The 18,555-nt window shown below is 39.3% G+C and overlaps 2 protein-coding genes across 2 annotated transcripts; one reads left to right on the top strand and one right to left on the bottom strand.

Annotated features, from left to right (window-relative positions):
* The first annotated feature begins 14,828 nt into the window (after nt 1-14,828).
* Nucleotides 14,829-15,882, top strand: LOC138010236 (uncharacterized). The gene is made up of 2 exons (XM_068857171.1): nt 14,829-15,226; nt 15,801-15,882. The coding sequence occupies exons 1-2, from the start codon at nt 14,829-14,831 to the stop codon at nt 15,880-15,882; spliced, it is 480 nt and encodes a 159-aa protein (XP_068713272.1).
* A 21-nt stretch (nt 15,883-15,903) lies between these two features.
* On the bottom strand, nt 15,904-16,802 carry LOC138010235 (uncharacterized). The gene is given in 3 exon segments (XM_068857170.1): nt 15,904-16,098; nt 16,100-16,428; nt 16,571-16,802. Coding segments are annotated over 3 exon segments (756 nt in total).
* Nucleotides 16,803-18,555: the final 1,753 nt, after the last annotated feature.

Raw genomic sequence — 18,555 nt, 5'->3', positions numbered from 1 at the left:
TTTAAGATCCTGAGTGTTGATGTCTCTCGGCCGAGTCTTTTTCGAACACTACCGCGACCCCTCCCGCCATGATAGCCCGATGCTCAACCAACTGAGCCTACCGGTGCGCGGTAGGAGGCCAAAACAGGTGGGCGGTTGGCCCATGTAGCTATAAACGCAGATTAATCTATTGATTAAAGCAATTATAAAAGTGTATTAAGTTTCGAGTGTATCCTAATTTTAGCGAGTCTGATTGTCCCGAGTGTTTTTACAGATCGCGAAAAATCGCGAAATTTTAGCCTCAGCGAAAACACTATTTTAGTACGAATAAGGTACACCTGCACTGCTCTACACGTGCGTCCAGTCTTCGACAATTGAAGGGTCGCTACCTGAATAATGTACGAGCTCATTAAAACTGAACGCGTAGCGTGTGCACGTGTCAGCCATTGGGGGTTTGGGGGAATTCTTTTTCTCCTTTAACCTTTGTGGCCTTGTTGTAAGCGATCTGTCGTCGTACGTCAAAAGGTAAATTTCGAAATTTGCGTTTTTCCCAAGTTAAAGACACTCGTCTGATCCTAAAGCCATGGCCAAGCTATCGAACAAAGCTGGATTCAACACCGCAACTTTGCTGGATCCAACATTGTTCACCTGTTTGGCCGCCTATGTTGGAAGAAGTTCGTCCAACATTTTTTGTTCGATCAAGTGTTGCATAGAGTTCGCATTGATCAAACATTGAGCCCTGGCCAAATTATCCAACAAAGTTGGATTCAAACGCTCCCGGCCAACTTTGCTCGAGCCAACATTGCTTGAACGTTTGGCCACCCACGTTGGAAGAAGTCTGTCCAACATTTTGCTCGATCAAATGTTGGATACGATAGTGTTTGCTTTTGATCAAACATTACACCCAACAAGTCTGCTCACTTACACTGTTGCCGTGTTTTGCCGCTCTTTCAACAAAGGTCGGTAGCTTATTTTCACGCCTAGAATTTGGCACCATTTTCAAAAAGATGGCGGACAAGGACAAGAGGGCGTCTTTGTGGTGGGTGAAGAACAGCCAGAAACCTTGATCAGCGAGCATGAAGGAAGGCTATGCTGACCCCCTTAACCATGATCCGCTCTTGGTGAGATATCTGGTTCTTGTGAATATACCCCTTTTTTTACATGTTCTCTTAACCATTTTGCTTTTTTTTCCTCGTTTGAATCCGTCCTCAAACAGCTCCGTAGCATACGCTACGAACGCTTTTCGTTTCAGTGCTAGCGCCATATTTTCAAATTCAGCGCCAACTTGAACTTGAATCTTTGGTGTAGCAATGTTGGATAGTGTTTTGCCGCTACTTCAACATTTACGTCGTCCAACAATGTAGCATGAGGGATCCAACTTTGTTCACAATGTTCCAGTGTTTTGTTCCCCTTCCAACATAGCTGTGTTCTGCTAGCCAATCACGAATCGCTATCTCATTGTCAAGTCTAGGCTTTTAGCATCATTTTCAACAAAGATGGCGGACGTGGATCAAAAGGCACTCGTGGTTGTTTGATGAACAGCGTTTCAGCTGGACTAAGCGGTTCACGCACCCATTTTGTTGCCTGTTTGGAGATGTCTGGCTCAATAGCGTTCCCAAGTGTATTAAGGTTTGACCAGCCTATTATTATGAATATTTTGCATATTTTTGTTTGAAGGGAAGGCATTTGTCCAGAACCTATGAAACTTGGCAGGAAGTTAGTCATTGGTATTATTAAAAACTTTTCCAAAATATTTTGTATCACATTCTTGTCACGTGACCCAAAATCGACTTAAAACAGTTATATTTTTTACTCAAAAATGGAGAACATTCAGCTACATTATATCAATCTTGTTTCTTAATTATTCGATGACCCCTTCTAAAGGCTTTGTCATGCCGCCTTTTAATTATGTCCGCATGTTAAGAGCAATGAACAATTAAGGAAAATAGGTCACGTGACATGATGAACACCCAAAAATCTTAAAAGATAAATACAGAGTACCACATTAAAAGGCGGCATTCGGTAGGCACAGTTGTAGTAAACTTGTTAATGCCAAATGGTTTCAAATTTTTGAAGTATAAATCGTTCCCATTTTTTGGAGTAAAGGATCTAAACGTTACAAGTTGTTTTAGGGTCATTTGACCAACATGTTGATGCAAAATCGTCGTAGGTTCCACTCATGCAAAGTAGCACTCGGATTTTTTTCCCGAGTATACCCGTGTCACCATCGAAATCATCAATCATCGCCTGATCCCACGAATTTCTTCTAGCTCAGTTGTAGAGCATCCAAATAGAACCTTTTACAGTCCTGTGCTCAAGTCACCAGGTAAACTCTGCTACGAGCCTAGACCTGGGTGGAGAGAGGCACGTGGGAGTGAAGTGTCTTGCCCAAGAACACAAGACAATGTTCCCGGCCAGGACCCGAACCCGAACCACTCGATCCTGAGTCGAGCGCACTAACCATGAGGCCACCGCCCCTCCCGCTCAGTTACCAGGCCTTTGAATAAAAGCGAGGCTGGAGTTGGACCTTGCTTTGATACAAACTTCATTGCTTTTTTTTTCCTGTAAATTATGTTGTAATGCAAACGAGTTTCTATTTACATAAGAAAAGCGATGAGGTTTGTCTTAAAACAAGGTCAACTCCAGCCTCGCTTTTTTTAAAGGCCTGGTAACTGAGCACAGAACTGTAAAATGGTCTATTAGTGATCGGAAGGTCGTCGTAAGTTCCACTCCTCCAAAGGTTAAGCAGCACTCGGATTTTTCCCGAGTATCCTCGAGTCACCATCGATAACACTGATCATAGCCTGGCTCCCACGAGTCTCCTATAGCTCAGTTGATAAAAACCAAAATTTGTGTACGCTAAAAACCAATATTCGCAAATTTTCATCTCTTGAAACGCCTTCATTTTGAATATACAGGTTTTTTTTAGAACCCGAAAAACGCCCAAAATTTGGGAACCCCAGAGGACCATGACCAAAATGCAATTAATTAATTAATTAATTAATTAATTATATAACCTAAATCATCTAAATGTGTATATCTGTATCTAAGCTTTTCTTTATCATGCGCTTGACGTTGCATATTAACACTGCGATAGCCTGCGTAGCTCGCGAAATATGTTATAACGGGATTAGTCAACACTCACTGTGGAGGTCCCAAGTAATAGGCTCCCGGCGCGAGTAAACCGATGTCTCTCCCGCCTCAGTTTTGGCCTCAAGTGGTAGGATCGGGATGTAGAGAAGTTTCTAGTTCCTACTCGCAGTTTCGCTGCCTCTCGAGAATATAGGGTATATACGGCGATGGCTACGGCAACAAAAACATCATCTCAAAATACAACTGTACTCCACGGACAATGGAGTGCACACTGAAGTTTAAAGCCAGGTGCAAGCATGCGCATTTCAGTCTACCGTTGCTGGACGGGTTGTTGAAAGGGTTTCAACACTATTCAAAATTTCCATGAACGAAGGGCATGTTGAACCGATGTTGTATGAAACTTAAAATCAGTTTCAATTTGAGCCTACCCTCTTCAGCAAGTTCTACAATTCCAACCATGTCAATTAACCCGTTGACTCCCAGGGGTTCCCTATTGACGAGTAAAATACTCTGGCGTTAGACAGAGTAAAATGCTAAGTCTGGCCGGTTTCGGCCGGTTTGGATGTCGATGGGTTAAACAACCTTTTCAAACGCCCGCGACATTTGCGTAAGAAAGATCATGATCGTGATCGAAGAAATGTTCAACGTCTTAAATAGGCGTTTAGTGAAACACGTGGGTGAGAGTTTCTGGCGCCTCGCGCGAAAGGGTCTTTAAACAGATGTACTACGCACAGTGAATGACTCCATTGTTTTAATCAAGTTGCCTGTCGAAAAAAAAAACATCATAGCAAAAGGTACACAAATGAGCTAAATAAAATTAGAAAAGAACCAACATTATAAAAACTGAATAAATTCTATACTAAAAGCATTTGAAAATGTGTAATCTTATCAAAAGTTCACAAACTAGGTGGTGACCAAACATCCGAGTATAAAAATCGTTATTTCTGCGAAAAATATCGAAAGCGACCCAATTTAAATACTATCCTATAAATATACACCTTAATGATACAAGTATACTTGAGATGAACATGTTAATCATGTAGTTTTTAGTTATGTGTGTAGTGTTTTTCTTAATTGAAAGGTATTTTAGCGCTGTTACTGAAATCCAAAAAGAAAATTTGGGGTAACCGTGCATTTTTTAAAGATAATTAATCAACAATATTTGTAAAAAGGTTTAAAATACAAAGCAATGTATGGTGTTCTTTTCCAAATTGAAGCTTGATTATCTCTTAAAAATGCACGTTTACCCCCCAATTTTCGTTTTGGCTACCAAGAGCACTTGCTTGCTAAGTTCTGCTTTCTCCGTATGGTTTTAAACCCGCGCAAAAAAATTCCTGCATTACTAAGCCCCCCCCCCCCCCCCATAGGACGCCCGAGTATCTTGCGATGCGCAGAACGTATGCGCAATAACAAGACATTAAGAAGGAACCGTCCTTCAATCAACCGAATGGAATAGTTCGTTATGGCTTTAAAAAGTGCCCCGGCTTCTACAACATTGTACTATTGTAACTTTTTTCTAGGAACTACTATTTGAAAAAAAAAAAAATCAGGCAGAACTATAAACCTTAGAAAAATATTTTCCGCACAAATTGACACAAGCGCCAAGAAATGTGATAAGAAAACCGTATTGCATCACCTATTGTACATTACGTTATTGTTTATCTTGTGTCATTGGTGATTACTTGCAATCCATTTATTCTACTTTTTGAGTAGTTAAAATAACACTATTTTCATAGGTATCAACATCGTCTTTGGCACTACGTCCCTGCAATCAGTAACACAAAAAAAGCTCTCTTTGAGAGAAACATTTTGTTGTATTTACGTGGTGGACATATCAACCTTTACCCTGAAAACTCTATTTTTAACAACAATTTATCGTCTTTCACATATCGAGGACCAAAGAACTTCTCGATTGGAGCGAACCTTTCAAAGCCATAGCCAGTGCGGCAAATGGCCTCGCGAGGCTTTTGGAAGGCTGACAGGATTGGCGACGCTTGTAAGATGCGATTAATGTCGCGGTGGTCACCGGCACAACTTTGATCTAGAACGCTAACAGTGATTGTTCCAGAAAAGGGCCAATCTAGGGAATTGTCGTAGTCTCCTTTTATCATATGAATGAAAAGTGCCACGTCGATGCTTCTTCCACTGGCCACACCATTGGGGTAAATTCTTATGCTCAGCATCCTTTCTTGCGGATAATTGTAGACTGCATTTGTAAAGATTGGTGTTTCGTTTTCGCGATGTTGAGCAACCTCGGTTATTTTGAAAATATAATAGGTCTCATTCGAAGGTCCCCTTTTCAGAGAAGCTGTCTTTGGAATGGACCTAACAATTAGTTTTCCAGGATTAGTAAAAAGCAGACAAAAATCAATTCTGTAGAGATGGATTTCTGGATGATGACTGGGGTTATGCTCCCAATAGATTTTCTTTTGATTTATCCTGCGGGTAGTGCTCTCCGTAGTTGAGCATGTGAGGCCTGGTGCTTCACATTTTTTTCCTTCAGTTTGGAGGAGCACATTTTGGATTTGGAGAGAGAGCGCACCATCTTCAGCGCAGCAAATTTGTTACGATACGATAGGCTAACTTTATTTGGAGGGGGAGACGAAATTAATCATTTACAGTTTTCCAACTTGCGGCCCTCTTGCTATTCAACAGAAGGACAGACGACGACACACACCAGGAAAGCCATGCCCTGCTCTTTGCGAATAGTGCGGGGGTTCTTTTACATCCCACAGGGTTATAAACATTGAAGGGTTTTAAGACGGGGCCTACGTTTTGTCGTCATTATCCGAGAAGTCTAGAGAGTCTAACAATTGCAGATTTTATTCCAAAGGCAACTTAAAGTCCATGTGTCTTGGTCCGGCCGGAATTTTAATCCCGCGACCTCCCGCACAGTAGCCCGATGCTCAATCGGTCGGTGATTAAACTCGCTCTTGGAATGGCAAATATTCAAACCTAAAGATGCCTCTTCTTTTAAACAAAGACACGCACTAAAATGAAAACGAAAAGCGGTGCATCAGCGTGCAGTCGACGTCATCATTGGATTGATTCCATAATTAAACTGTCGAATAGAAAAGTGGGATCTTCTTGCGTTATACAATAAACAGGGTGAAATTGAGTGTATCCACTAATAGCTCATGACCATTGAAAAGTTCTGTACAACTTTGCAAACAATGTATAAAGCATGTAAGATACTAAAACAGTGAGATCAGTAATATTGCGCAAAAATATGATTTGAACTCATTTATTTCTCCAAGGATTACAACATTTTCGGGAGAAAAATCCCGCGCGAGATGCTCGGAGGTGAATAGCAAAGGATATTCGGATTGGGGTCGCCAAATGCAACCACAGCGCGCCTTCAACGCTCTCCACTGCTTTAGTATATACCAGTTGGTCATAATTCGGGCTTGTCACTTGCCTCCTTATTATCGGATTCCAAATACTTTTCTCCTCCGCGGTGCATGTGTGCTCTGTGGCTCTTTCAGTATCCCCAACAGAAGAGACCAAGTTCACTTCCATAACTTGTTGACTATGCAGAGTTGTCTGTCCCCTGAATTTGAAACAAACAACGGGCAGTTAACATCAGGCGACTAAATTTGGCTTTAATCAATTCGTCAGGCATATCTTTGAATGAGGAGTGCTTAAAGAAGTTTTCAAATGACTGTCGAGACTAATTACGCGATTGCAATTGCTACGCTTAGTGATTGCATGGTGTAAAAACCTCCAGCGACTTGCACGCGCGATTTTTCCCGCGCTTTCAGCAAGTTTCAGGAAATGATACGAATTTGGATTGGTTCATTGCGCTGTTTGCACCTGCTGTGATTGGTCGAAGTCGTTACTTTGGTGTTTGTTTTACGACACTCAATTGAAAGCCGCTGTAGTTCGTGATAATAGGGAGTTTAAGAAACGACAGCGGCTACGGCAACGACAACGACAAAAAGCAGTAATATTATTGGTTGAAAAAACCAAAATGATCGTGCTGCACGTGCGGCACGTATTTTTGAACATTTCTCTCCCGCACTCGTCAAAATTACTACGTGAAATTACCAAATTTGAGGTTTTGACGACAACGTGGACAAACTACAGTGAATCTTTCGGTCTCGCTCTTTACTTCAAATCCGTCCGTACCAATCCAGTTATAGCACACTTCGCACATAATGTACAATACAAACAAGATTGAAATACTTAGAAGAGCTCAAACGTATATTTTAAAGTGACGTTTTGGTCCCCGTATTCGTCGTGGTTTCTTAAACTCCCTAATTACTCTAATGAAAACGAAGTTATTGAAAGCTACAAAACCACTGCCTCCGATCGCGATTCATCAATGCGTGATTTACTTATTCTCAGTGATGCGAATAATGTTGAATTGACAGCTCCACACCTTAACCAGCACATTTTTGAGCATAATTATAAGAATTCTGAAAATGGAAAGCACCTTTTTCCGAAGCCCATTGAAATACAAGTCTCCTCATAGCCGGTTCGCCTTGTTATCGCCAAAGATGGATCATTAAACGCTAAATTTCCTCTTCAATTAACTATTGCCTTATCTGGAATTGATACATGCTTTCCCGGTCGTCCTTTTGTAACGCTTTTACCTTAATCTGTTATTACTCAAAAATATTTCATGGTATTTTTTTGTCACTTCAGAATGCTTTAAAAATTCTCCCCTCAAATTTGAATCAGATAAATTTATGAAGATTATGATGCGGGTATGTATATGAATTTGAAAACTCGCGTTAACGCACAGATTCTGACAATTAAGGGCGCGTTCGATTGACCCTATTCCGGAATAAGAATATGTGGAGTGATGATTAAACCGGTATGTTTGGCGCGTTTCAAAGCAGCAAGGACAATAAAAGTATGTTTAAAATAGCATTTTAGCAGATGTTTGACAATTTTAATGTGAATATCCGCAAAAACGAAGGATTTTTAACTTATATTCCATGTATTCCTATTCCGGAATACGGCCAATCGAACGTACCCTAAGATTATTCGAATCAAAAATTCATCACTTTAGCGCGCCGTAAATTAACCAAATCTTTAATATAATAGAAATGCGATTGCTAAAAGACGAATAAAGTACATGCTAAAACAATGGGCGAAACGGATAAAATCGATCAGATAATTACAAACGGCTAAATAAACGAAAAGAAGACATAACTGATACTTACAAACGCTAATGGCTTTTAAGGAGGGTCGAAATAGTTTCTCCTTTTTTCAAACAAATAAAGATATTCTGTACTTAGATACAGTTAGGGTAATCATATCAAGAGGAAATTTGGCCAGGGTATAGGTACCCATCGTAGATTTCTCACATTATATTTCCCTCCAAGATAACGTTACCATGGCAACGATAAGGTATAAAATCAACATATGTTGTCTTTTCTGAAGGAACGGGACGGTGAAATTTTCCCATTCAGCGTCACCGGATAATGTTAAAAATACTCTATAAAATATTTAAAATTTAACATCATCTGTAGGCCAGTTTTTCGAAAAAAAAAAAACAGTTTTTTGTTGTTTCTCTAACTTTTTTTTTTTTCACCTACAGTGAAGCGTACACCTGATTCCCAGTGCCATGGGTTCGAGTACCATTTCAAGCCTGAATGTCTTTTAGGATAATTGTAAGTTTGATCCATTGCAATGATCTTCCTTTCAAAATATGCTTTTTATTATTATTATTATTCGTAGAATCACGGCTCTCGCTCTGCATCACTTATATTACATAGTCTTTCAGTTAATAACAGAGTCATAGTAAAGCAATCATCAAAACCCAAAAGCAGCTTTTTTAAACCGAAAAATGCTGCTTAACAAAAATTGAATAAAACGCAACAATCTTGCCATTGGAAAATATTATTCAGGGATATTTCAAAATGTTACCTTTAATAAGTTGTTTCAATCGTATTTAGGACAGAAAATTTACAGGCGAAAAAAAAAAAAGGAAATTTGCTACAAATCGAAAATGAAATATCTGAGAAATAAAACTTTGCAAGATTTTTTAAAGAAAGAGAGAAATGAGCATTGCCGGTTCAACTGCATTTGCCTCTTTTAAGTTCACGCACGTGTCGTCTTCAAAGCTTTACTGATTCAAATTAACAATATGTATATCTGAATTCACTCCCCTTCTCAGTACAGGGTGTTTCTCTCTGTCTCTCTCTATCCAACAGTTCCTCGACAGTTTCTCAAAACCGTGCCTGAGAGTAGTAACTACAAGATTCACATTTCGTGCACGAAAATGCCCCGAACAATAGAGTATTCTCATCTCTGACGTAATGTACACTGATTCTGTTACTCGCGCCATCCTATGGAACAAATAAAGGATACTTAATGCAGCTGGATGTCTTAGATAAAATCCAGACATATTACCAAACAAACGATTTAAGCGTCAACAGACTTAAGCATATGTTTGCAAACATCTAATGCCATGATTTTCCAAAGCCACCCCCTTGAATCTTAATAGTTTGACCTGATTTTGACATCAGTATGGGTCCAGATAGAATCATAAAAGATATTGCATTTCCTTTCCACATTGTATCAATGGAACATCGGAAAACGCACCCGAGACAAGCATAGGTCCGGAGTTTTCGAAGTCTGCCCCGTATGTCCTGTCGCTTAAGTTCAAAGCCAAAAAGGTTTGTTCACTAACACATAGCTACCGGCACATCAAAGAGAAGAGATTTACCGGAATTTAACAACAATGACACAGATGTTTGTTTCTTAGATACCCCTGAAAAGCTCCCATACGTTATTATCTTGTCTGAAAAATGATTTAATAAAATTTTGGTCGCCTCAATAATCTTCTGTTAAATCATCACTATCTTATCGCAGTTTTTTTAATGAGAACAAGCACCCCATGAGCACTCTCCATTTTGTGAGCCCTCTGCTTGGTTTAAGAAACAAACTTTGCAAAGGCTGGCTCAAAAAACTGAATTCTTCAGACAAGAGGCGTTTAATAAGTTTCGAAAACCCGCTTTTCCTGCCAGAAGAAGAAACATTGAAATATTTAAAACCTAATATACATACAATTGTTCGGCATGTTATAAAACTTTATTAAAACAAATTTAAATTGTTATTTGGACCAATAACCGTGAACGACTTAGCAATAAACCAGGATTTATAACTTCAAGGATCTGTGTCTTCCTTTCGATAAGGAAGCGAGGCTGTGTTTATAAAAATGGAAATCCATCAGGCTATAGTAATAGTGGGCCTCATACTTGCAACTGTTCTTGCAAATCACCTGATGGAGGTGAATAAGTTTTTGTGAGTGGGACTTATTTTTCTCGCTCCCATGCTCTGTTGAAACAACAATTTAATCAGAAATTTATCTCTTAACATTCTGACAGTGTTGTGTCGTCAGTCGCCACCGAAATTAGACCAAGCATGATTTGTAGCCGCATACCTGGACTGTCTCTTAAACAGAAAAATATGTGCGAAGAACACCCCAGACTTATCAATTGCATAAGAGAAGGTTACCAAAAAGGCGCAGATGAATGCAAATTTCAGTTTCGTAAAAATAGATGGAACTGCAGTCTTCTTGGACAGATATCAGCCTTTGATGACAGAGCTATACGTAAGTGAGATTGAGGTGCTTTCAGGCTGCCTTATGCACTATAGGAGGTATTTTTCTGCAACCGAATTTGGTAGGTGACCATGCGGCCGAAGTGTTGAGAAGTGTTTATCTGTTTGTTTCCTTCTAATTAAGGTAAATGGTCCCACTTATGTTAAGGACTTTTGAAGAGTTTTAAATTAGTACTAGATACTGGCACTTGAGACGAAACGTGTCACTGACGATTTAGGCGTAATTTGAGTAGTTTTCGAGATATCGATGGGCCAATATTCGAAATTTCCAAATTCTATAAATGATGACATGTAAGCGCCATGAGTTTGTTCCCAAGCATCAGTGTCAGGCACACAAACTGGAGCAACTGAGTGCCTCAAGAGAGCGATCCCGCTTTTCACTTCGATTGATATAAGCTGCAAGCTACCCTTTTTCTATAGAAAAACAGCTCAGCCTTATCACCTGAATTTACCTTAGAGCAATGTTTCTCAACCAAGTCCTAACATAGATTGTATGTATGTCTTATGGCCAAGGCAAATAGAAGCAACAAAGAATTCTCTCTCGTGGTAAATTCAAGCGATGATGAGGGCCATGCAGAGAGGGTTGATAATTTTTTTGTCTTCTCCGAGTCCACTAATACATGTATATTAAAAAATGTGCAAGAAATTCATACTTCAAGATCTCAATCACGCGTGCGATTAGTGAATAAATTTAGAATGTACATTGTAAAACCTCTTCTCATGAATCATGCCAACCATCGTCGGAATCAGTCGCACGGTTCTTGCGTACTCTGTAAATATTAATAAATACATACGTAACAATGGGATTAAGTGTCCTGAGCGGCCTAGCTTAAACTCTTCGTTGAGGAGAGGGACATTGTAGTGTATGGTGGCATTGTTTTCTTAGCAGATAGAATCGGTAATTTTTAGCTGACTAGAATTATCTTCTGCTAATTTATTTAGTCGTCAGTTCATTTATAACTTATTTATATAACAAATTAATTCAATTTTTATCAAATAATTTATAATTGAAGCGGGTAATTAGAAAACAGTAACTAGAAAGCGAAAATGTATAAGAATCATGATTTAACCTGCACCCATTAATCTCAGTCAAACTTCCTTTTGGAGTCATGTTATATCTTGACGACTGCAAAACAGCTGAGTTTCGCTCTGTGTGTATTTTTACTCCCTCGTTTGACTTACAGTCAAATTACTCAAAATAAAGAGTTAATTTACTCGGTGTGTTTAGTAGAAAAATGTACACAAAGTTTTGCGCAATGAGCGAAAAACACCTACTCAGTCAGTGAGTAAGAATTTACTCACATGTTTGAGTAAATTTGAGTTACACCTAGTTTACTCAGTTTACTCAGTTTCTTTAACTCACTATGTTGAGTAAAAAATCTAACTCATGTTGTGAGTAATCTAACTCAAGATATTGAGTAAAATGCTTACTCTACTCATAAAGTGAGTCAACTTTACTCATTATCAAAAATGCTTTTTTTTGCTGTGCATCTGCCACTGTGATTCAGCAAAAATCATTTGTCCACAAGTCAAGTTACGAAAATTAGCAAATGCCAATTAGTAAAGTGATAAATCTTGAAGTCTATTGCTATTCGAACCTCGCCGATCGGAATTTACGTCTCAGTGCATGGACAAGATGGATGATCGACAAAATGATCTTCGCGTTTTTGTCGCGTGGTTATGAAAAATCGCAAATTATGCGAATGGGCCACTCGACGTTACGTCACCGAATGGCATGACAAACGTTGGTAAGAAAAAGAAATTATTTTCATATGAAAGCATTGAACGGTGAACTCTATCATAGTTCAATGCATCTATATGAATTTTACCTATTTTCGCGTCATTTAGCTCGCTTAGGCTACAAATGTTTCTGAAATTTTCGGACGGAAGATTTCCGAGTTCGAGCATAAAACTTTGCACTGGAAACGAATAATGTTTGAAAAAGAATATGAAGTAAAAACGTTTGAGAATGAGATACCAGGTACATTGTTATCGCGTTAAATATTCATCACCCGTTTTCCGCGGCCATGTGTTATGCGGCCTTTAAGGATGTTCTTTAAAGAGCTTAAAAAATCCCAATTTTGAATTGTCCGTAAAAAGTATCGAAGTAGAAATGGATAAGAATGGCTGTTCTTGTTTTGTGTTAAGTTTGTGCCAATTAATTTCAATTTAAGACTTCACCGTTGCTTGGTTCTCGCAGCAAATTTTGTACAATTTGTCTGAAACAGACAACCGCACTTAACCGCATTTTCAAATTTTCGCAGAATTTCTTAAAATTAAAAATCGCTGGAACTTGCAAATATGATTTTTAAAAATAGTTTACTAAAGGATATATTTAGGCAAAATATAAGCGATCCACCAAAATGGCCGTTGACGGCCGAATCTCGATTCTCACAGGCAGCCATTCTTAAAATGTTTCCCTTTGTGCCACGATTAGGATGTCTTGCGCTCTGATTGAGTTTAAAAGTTGAAGAATAAAAATTTGGCCATCCGTAATACCTTAGGTCTGAATTTAGTTCATTGTGAAAGGGCGCACGAAAATGCAAAGTTTCTACCTCGTAAATCTGGTCATACTCTCAATGATCTGCAATTGCTCTTGTATTCCGCATGAAATGCTTAAAACTCTTATTTACGTTTCTCCGTGAGTCCCAATAAATTGTATATATAACTTCCGGTAATGGTACAATGGTAATTTGAAGCTTAACTACCATCTGATTGGCCCAATGAAAAGAGTAAATTGCTAACCGAAGCACTTTCTAATTTAGCCCATGGCGGAATATGGAACTCAGCCGCGTGCCTCACTTCCAAGGCAAACCCTTCTTGGTTCGCTAATGTATGGGAAATCGCAACCGACAAGAAAAGACTTAGCCAACCGTGTAGGGTCACTGAAGTCGGAGACGTAATATTTTTAAGTTGGCATTTCCTGAAGTATAGCAATTTTGGTAAACCAAGTAATCTAAAAAAGGTTTCTTTGCCAATTTCAAGAACGTTCCATGATATAAGATCTTACTGTCAACTTTTGACCAAGGTATCGGGCGCTATGGGATACGGAAAACTTTAATGGATAGGCCGAAGAAACACGTGCCGGAGTCGTGGCTATCAATTATATCACAACTACTTACAACACATTATCCAAAAGGGTCATTGAGGGTCGCTGAAATGGCTTGTTTTGATAACACTGACAACTGAAGGACCGGAAACTAGAGTTAATGTTCTTTCTTACTCGCCTGTTCTGAGAGGAGATTGCGAACACGCTTCCGTTAACCCTTTCACCGCCAGAAATGCAAATTACTACTACAGATTTTACTCTGTCTAACGCCAGGAGATTTTACTCTGTCTAACACCAGACGATTTTACTCGTCAATGGGGAAGCCCTCAAGGGCTTCTGTTTTTTCTTTCTTTTTTCTTTTTTTTTTTTTTTTAATAAATATTCAGCCTAACCATCGGCAATTTAGTAAATTCCGTATATTGTGCGAAAGATGGACAAACTCTTGGTAAGGAGAAGAAATTGAAGAATTGATCGATCCGCTTTATATGCGTTGTTAGTTCTCCTTCGTGGTTTCAGGCTCTAGTGCACTAGTACGACGCAACAATACCAGGGAACTCTTTAAGTCAGGAGCTACTGGTGACAAGAAATACATTTAATCACATATAAATCATTTAATTTGGGCCATTGTTTACTGCGACAACAATCACGATTTTGAGATCCATTGCTTTCGGAGAAAATTCCTTGTGCTAGGACTATACTTGGAGGAAATTTCGGAAACACACCTTGCATGACTTTTGTCTGATTGGTTGTTTTAATCATACCAAGAGTCTTCGTCTTGATTAGAACATTAGAGCTTTCTCCCTTGCTTTCCGTTACCACACTGAGCCTAATTATGCAAATTAGTAACTGTAAGAGATGATCTCTTTTGACGCCTTTATATGATCGACGTGTGCCTTTGGACACCCTGGAAACTGCCTTTTTAGCACTTAATGTCGCCTTAAACTCACGCTGAGAGAAATGCGAAACCACTTCAATACTTTATTATTTTTGTCGCGATAAATATGTTGCCAGGGAAGAAGGAACTGCCTTTGTCACGCTTAAGAAAAATGTGCCTCAGATTTAACTTAAGCCTAGGAGATTAATTAAAAGATCAATAATAATAATAATAATAATAATAATAATGTTTATTTAAATGACCAAGAGCGATGAACACGTTCTCAACGTGTTTCAAAACAAATGCCTCCGGAAGATTCACAACATACGTTGGCAAGATCACATCACCACCAATGAGTTACTAGCCAGAGCGGAAATGTCACCAGTGAGTCAGGAAGTAAAGAGAAGACGATGGAAGTTCATTGGCCACATTCTAAGGCAGGACAGAGCGAGTGATACAAGGACGGCGTTAAATTGGAGACCGGAGGGAAAAAGAAAGAGGGGGAGACCAAAGACAACGTGGACAAGGACCGTTGAGAGGGAGATGAAAGAAGGAGGATGGGGTTCGTGGGAAGAGGTGCGGGGCGTTGCGGTAGACAGACAGACATGGAAAGCTTCTGTGGAGGCCCTATGTGCCACCTGGCACGCGGAGGATAGGTAACAGGTAACAGGTTATTTATATAGCGCAAATTCAAAACAAGCGGATTTAGACTAATGAAAGAGGCTTGTTTAAACTGAAGGTGCGTATTTAGTGCTCCTTGATTATTATTGGCAATACTGATTTTCCTGATGTCAACCCCTTTTGTCAAAGTTCTATGTGAATAGTAATTTGCAAAGTTGATCGCTGACCTTGTTAAAATGTTCCATTTTTACAAAGTTATCCCAAAAAAATGAAACAGGAAAGAACGAGTTCTTTTGCAAAAAGGAATGCTATAATTTATTAGCACTGAGAGGATGATATTTTAGCGTCAGTTAAAAACTATTCGCGGAAGTGGAGGTGGCTATAGTTGTGGATATTTTTCGAGCCGCGAATGAGGATCGTTGTAAAATTTATTGGAAACATCCAAAAGTACACCAAAACAACACGCACATGCGCGGTTGACTGCTAGTTCACCCGTGAAGGTCGTAGCGCTTAGAGTCAAAACTCCACAGACGAATCAGTAGTTATAGAAATTCTTTTTAGTCACCTACGACTAAATTGTGCTTATTTTTGCATCAAATTCCTGTTTAGCCAGGGCTTAATCAATGGCTTAAAGGCAGCTAAGTCCCTGTTCCTGATACTCATAAACAGAATAAACCGGGCAACAACTTAGAATCCCTTATGTGGAAACTGCTCAGTGCTCCTCTCCTCCAAACGTGTCATGACTCAATGATATTACATGATGATGCAATTTACCATTGAGTTCCATTGTAGAGACTCCATCACACAACTTGTACCCCTCCAATTGCCTTAGTAAGTTAGATACAGTAATTTTTCGAACTGTTCTACAATAATACAGGTACAAAGGATGATCTTCAGGTAACTAGGAACGCCAAAACTCTCACAGTAAAGCCACGACTCTCATCCATAACAATTTCAAGATGTGGCAGTACGTACGGATCCACCATTTTCTTAAGCAGAATTCTGTCGTCAAAGATCTTCAGGCTCCAATCACCAAGGCTTTTTAGGCTTTTAACTCCCGAACAGAGCTCTGAAAATCCTTTGTAGCAGCTGTGTGGTAAATTCGCCTCGTTACATTTTACAACCGAACGTTCGGGACGTGGTGAAGGCTTGCTTGTTTCATGGCTTTTCCTAGGCATATTCATAATAGGCAAAGCTGCAAATTTGGGCTTCTTTTTGGTCCTTTTTGCAGAGTGATCTATCAAAGAAAGTATAAAATTGTCAAACTTTCAGAACCAAAACCATATCCACTCTCAGACCGAACTTCAAACAACAACAACACTGACCGGTAAAAACTAACTCAAAGAAAATTTAACGAGACAATATAGACACTTACTTACATGTTTCGATATCTTCAGGCGCAAGTTTTTTCTCACAGGTATATATTCTATCGCTTTTCAACTGTTCCCTGAAGCTCTGATCCATTTTTCTTGTCTTTTTTATCTCACCAAACCATTCGTCTCGCCATTTTCTATGAGCTTCATCTTTTGCCACAGGCAGCTTCCAAATACCAATTCCCTTGGTTCTTCGGCACGAACCACAGCCAAATACTGCGCAATTAGCCCCTGGCATAACTTTTATATTTCTAACAAATATCGCACCACAAGAAACTACTCGACCGAAGCCGTTTGAATGTGTGCACTGTCGAGATCACGTGACTAGACAAAAATCAAAACAAAGACATTGGTCTTTGAAGATTGCCGACTTTCATAACCAGTCCCTCTACTAACTATGGACAAACTAACGATTTGCATTTTACGGAGACCTGTATGAGCTTTTACACTCGCGGCTAATATGTACGTGGAACGAAATAGATTGATATTCTGTAGTAGAACAGATAGCAAACAAGCGGATACAAGCAATCGGTCGTTGTTATATCGGACCTTCGTAGTTCCGAACAGGTGATGTCGTGTAAGATTCTCGGTTTGGCGATCGTTGTTAATGCGCGTTCGTCGATCTCGTTAAAGTGCCCCAGTGATAAGAAAAAAAAAAGCATTTTCTTTTTTTTCTTTAGATTTTGAAAGTGTGCTTGCTTAACACCTGACTGACAAAATTTTGAGCTTTGATTTTTATCCAAAGGCCGTCTACTTTCAGGGTAGGTTTTGGATTTCACGGTCCGCCATTACTCACGTTCAAAACTGACCAATTGAACGTCAGAGCGTTGGATCCAGGGAAAAAGGACGTCAAAGGCTCAATAGCTTAAAATTTCAGCGTGTGAATGCACCTTATTATATATGCAAACGTTAACGCCAGTTTTTTAAAGTCTGAAAGCCCAAAACTCCCGTTCTGCATATTAATTCTGCGGCGTACACACGCATTGCATTCTTAAACTCTGAGCCTTTCACGTCAAGGCTTAAAACATTGATCGCTTTGTGTTCAGTTAACATAGTTTTGAAATCCAAACTGAGAAAAATAAGAATTGATTTTTTTGGTCACAGGGGCACTTTAAAAGGTAGGAGTCACAGTAGCAATTACTACTTAGCTCGAGGGTTTTCTTGTTAGCAGAGCATCACCCGAAATCAACAGAATATAAATATTTTTTCTCAATCTCATAAAAAGAGAATACTCCCCTTGCCATTAAGTACTATGACCACGAAGATTCAGAGGAACTGTAAACTACAAAAGACACTTGTGGTCATCGAACGGAAACTGCTCACAGCGGTGAAGAAAATGGATTTAAAAAACCCAAATATTTCATATAAAAATATTTGCATTGGGTCAAAAGGAGTTGACAGGACGGTCGTCTAAGCAGGTATCCTGTCATCGTCCTTTTTTCAACGGGGCGAAAAACAATTGTCTTCACACGAAAGCCATAGACACGGAAATATAAAAGAAGGTCACTAAACAGAGGAATCTCAGCGTACTGCAAGTAACTTATCCGGATTGCTTGATTATTTATTTTATGGGATTAAGTACAACGTTCGCTTGGACCAGTTGAGCTTCATCTATACTTCTGTCCTATGTGGCTGAAAATCGAGTGTCAGTAACGCACACAACCACTACTTGCACTTGACTTACACAACACAACTAACACACGCACAGTTCAAGAAACAAGTACACAGACCAACAGAAAACTTTACGTCAGAGTGCATATTTCAGAAAAAATGGGATCCACAGAAGTGGACCATCTGTAAAATCTAAAGGCCTGTATTTAACTGAAATGTGTACCACGAGAATAAAACCTCCTAACTGTAAAATCGGGCCATATTCTCCCTAAGAATGATTCTTGAAATGCTCTTAATTTTAAACCGATGATCGGCTGAACGTCTTGATTTTCTGTTTGAAGATAGTTCAAATCTGGCGGTAGAATTTTCATCTCTGAGGG

Source organism: Montipora foliosa, chromosome 7 (genome assembly GCF_036669935.1).
Source record: "Montipora foliosa isolate CH-2021 chromosome 7, ASM3666993v2, whole genome shotgun sequence".
Classification (NCBI taxonomy): domain Eukaryota; kingdom Metazoa; phylum Cnidaria; class Anthozoa; order Scleractinia; family Acroporidae; genus Montipora; species Montipora foliosa.
The sequence above is the reverse complement of the archived record's forward strand: the minus strand, read 5'-3'. Positions and strand labels throughout refer to the sequence as shown.

Coding starts and splice junctions, on each gene's coding strand:
- LOC138010236 (XM_068857171.1), top strand. CDS start 14,829: ATGACCAAGAGCGATGAACACGTTCTCAACGTGTTTCAAAACAAATGC. Junction 15,227..15,800: donor ACCTGGCACGCGGAGGATAG/GTAACAGGTAAC, acceptor ATTCCTGTTTAG/CCAGGGCTTAATCAATGGCT.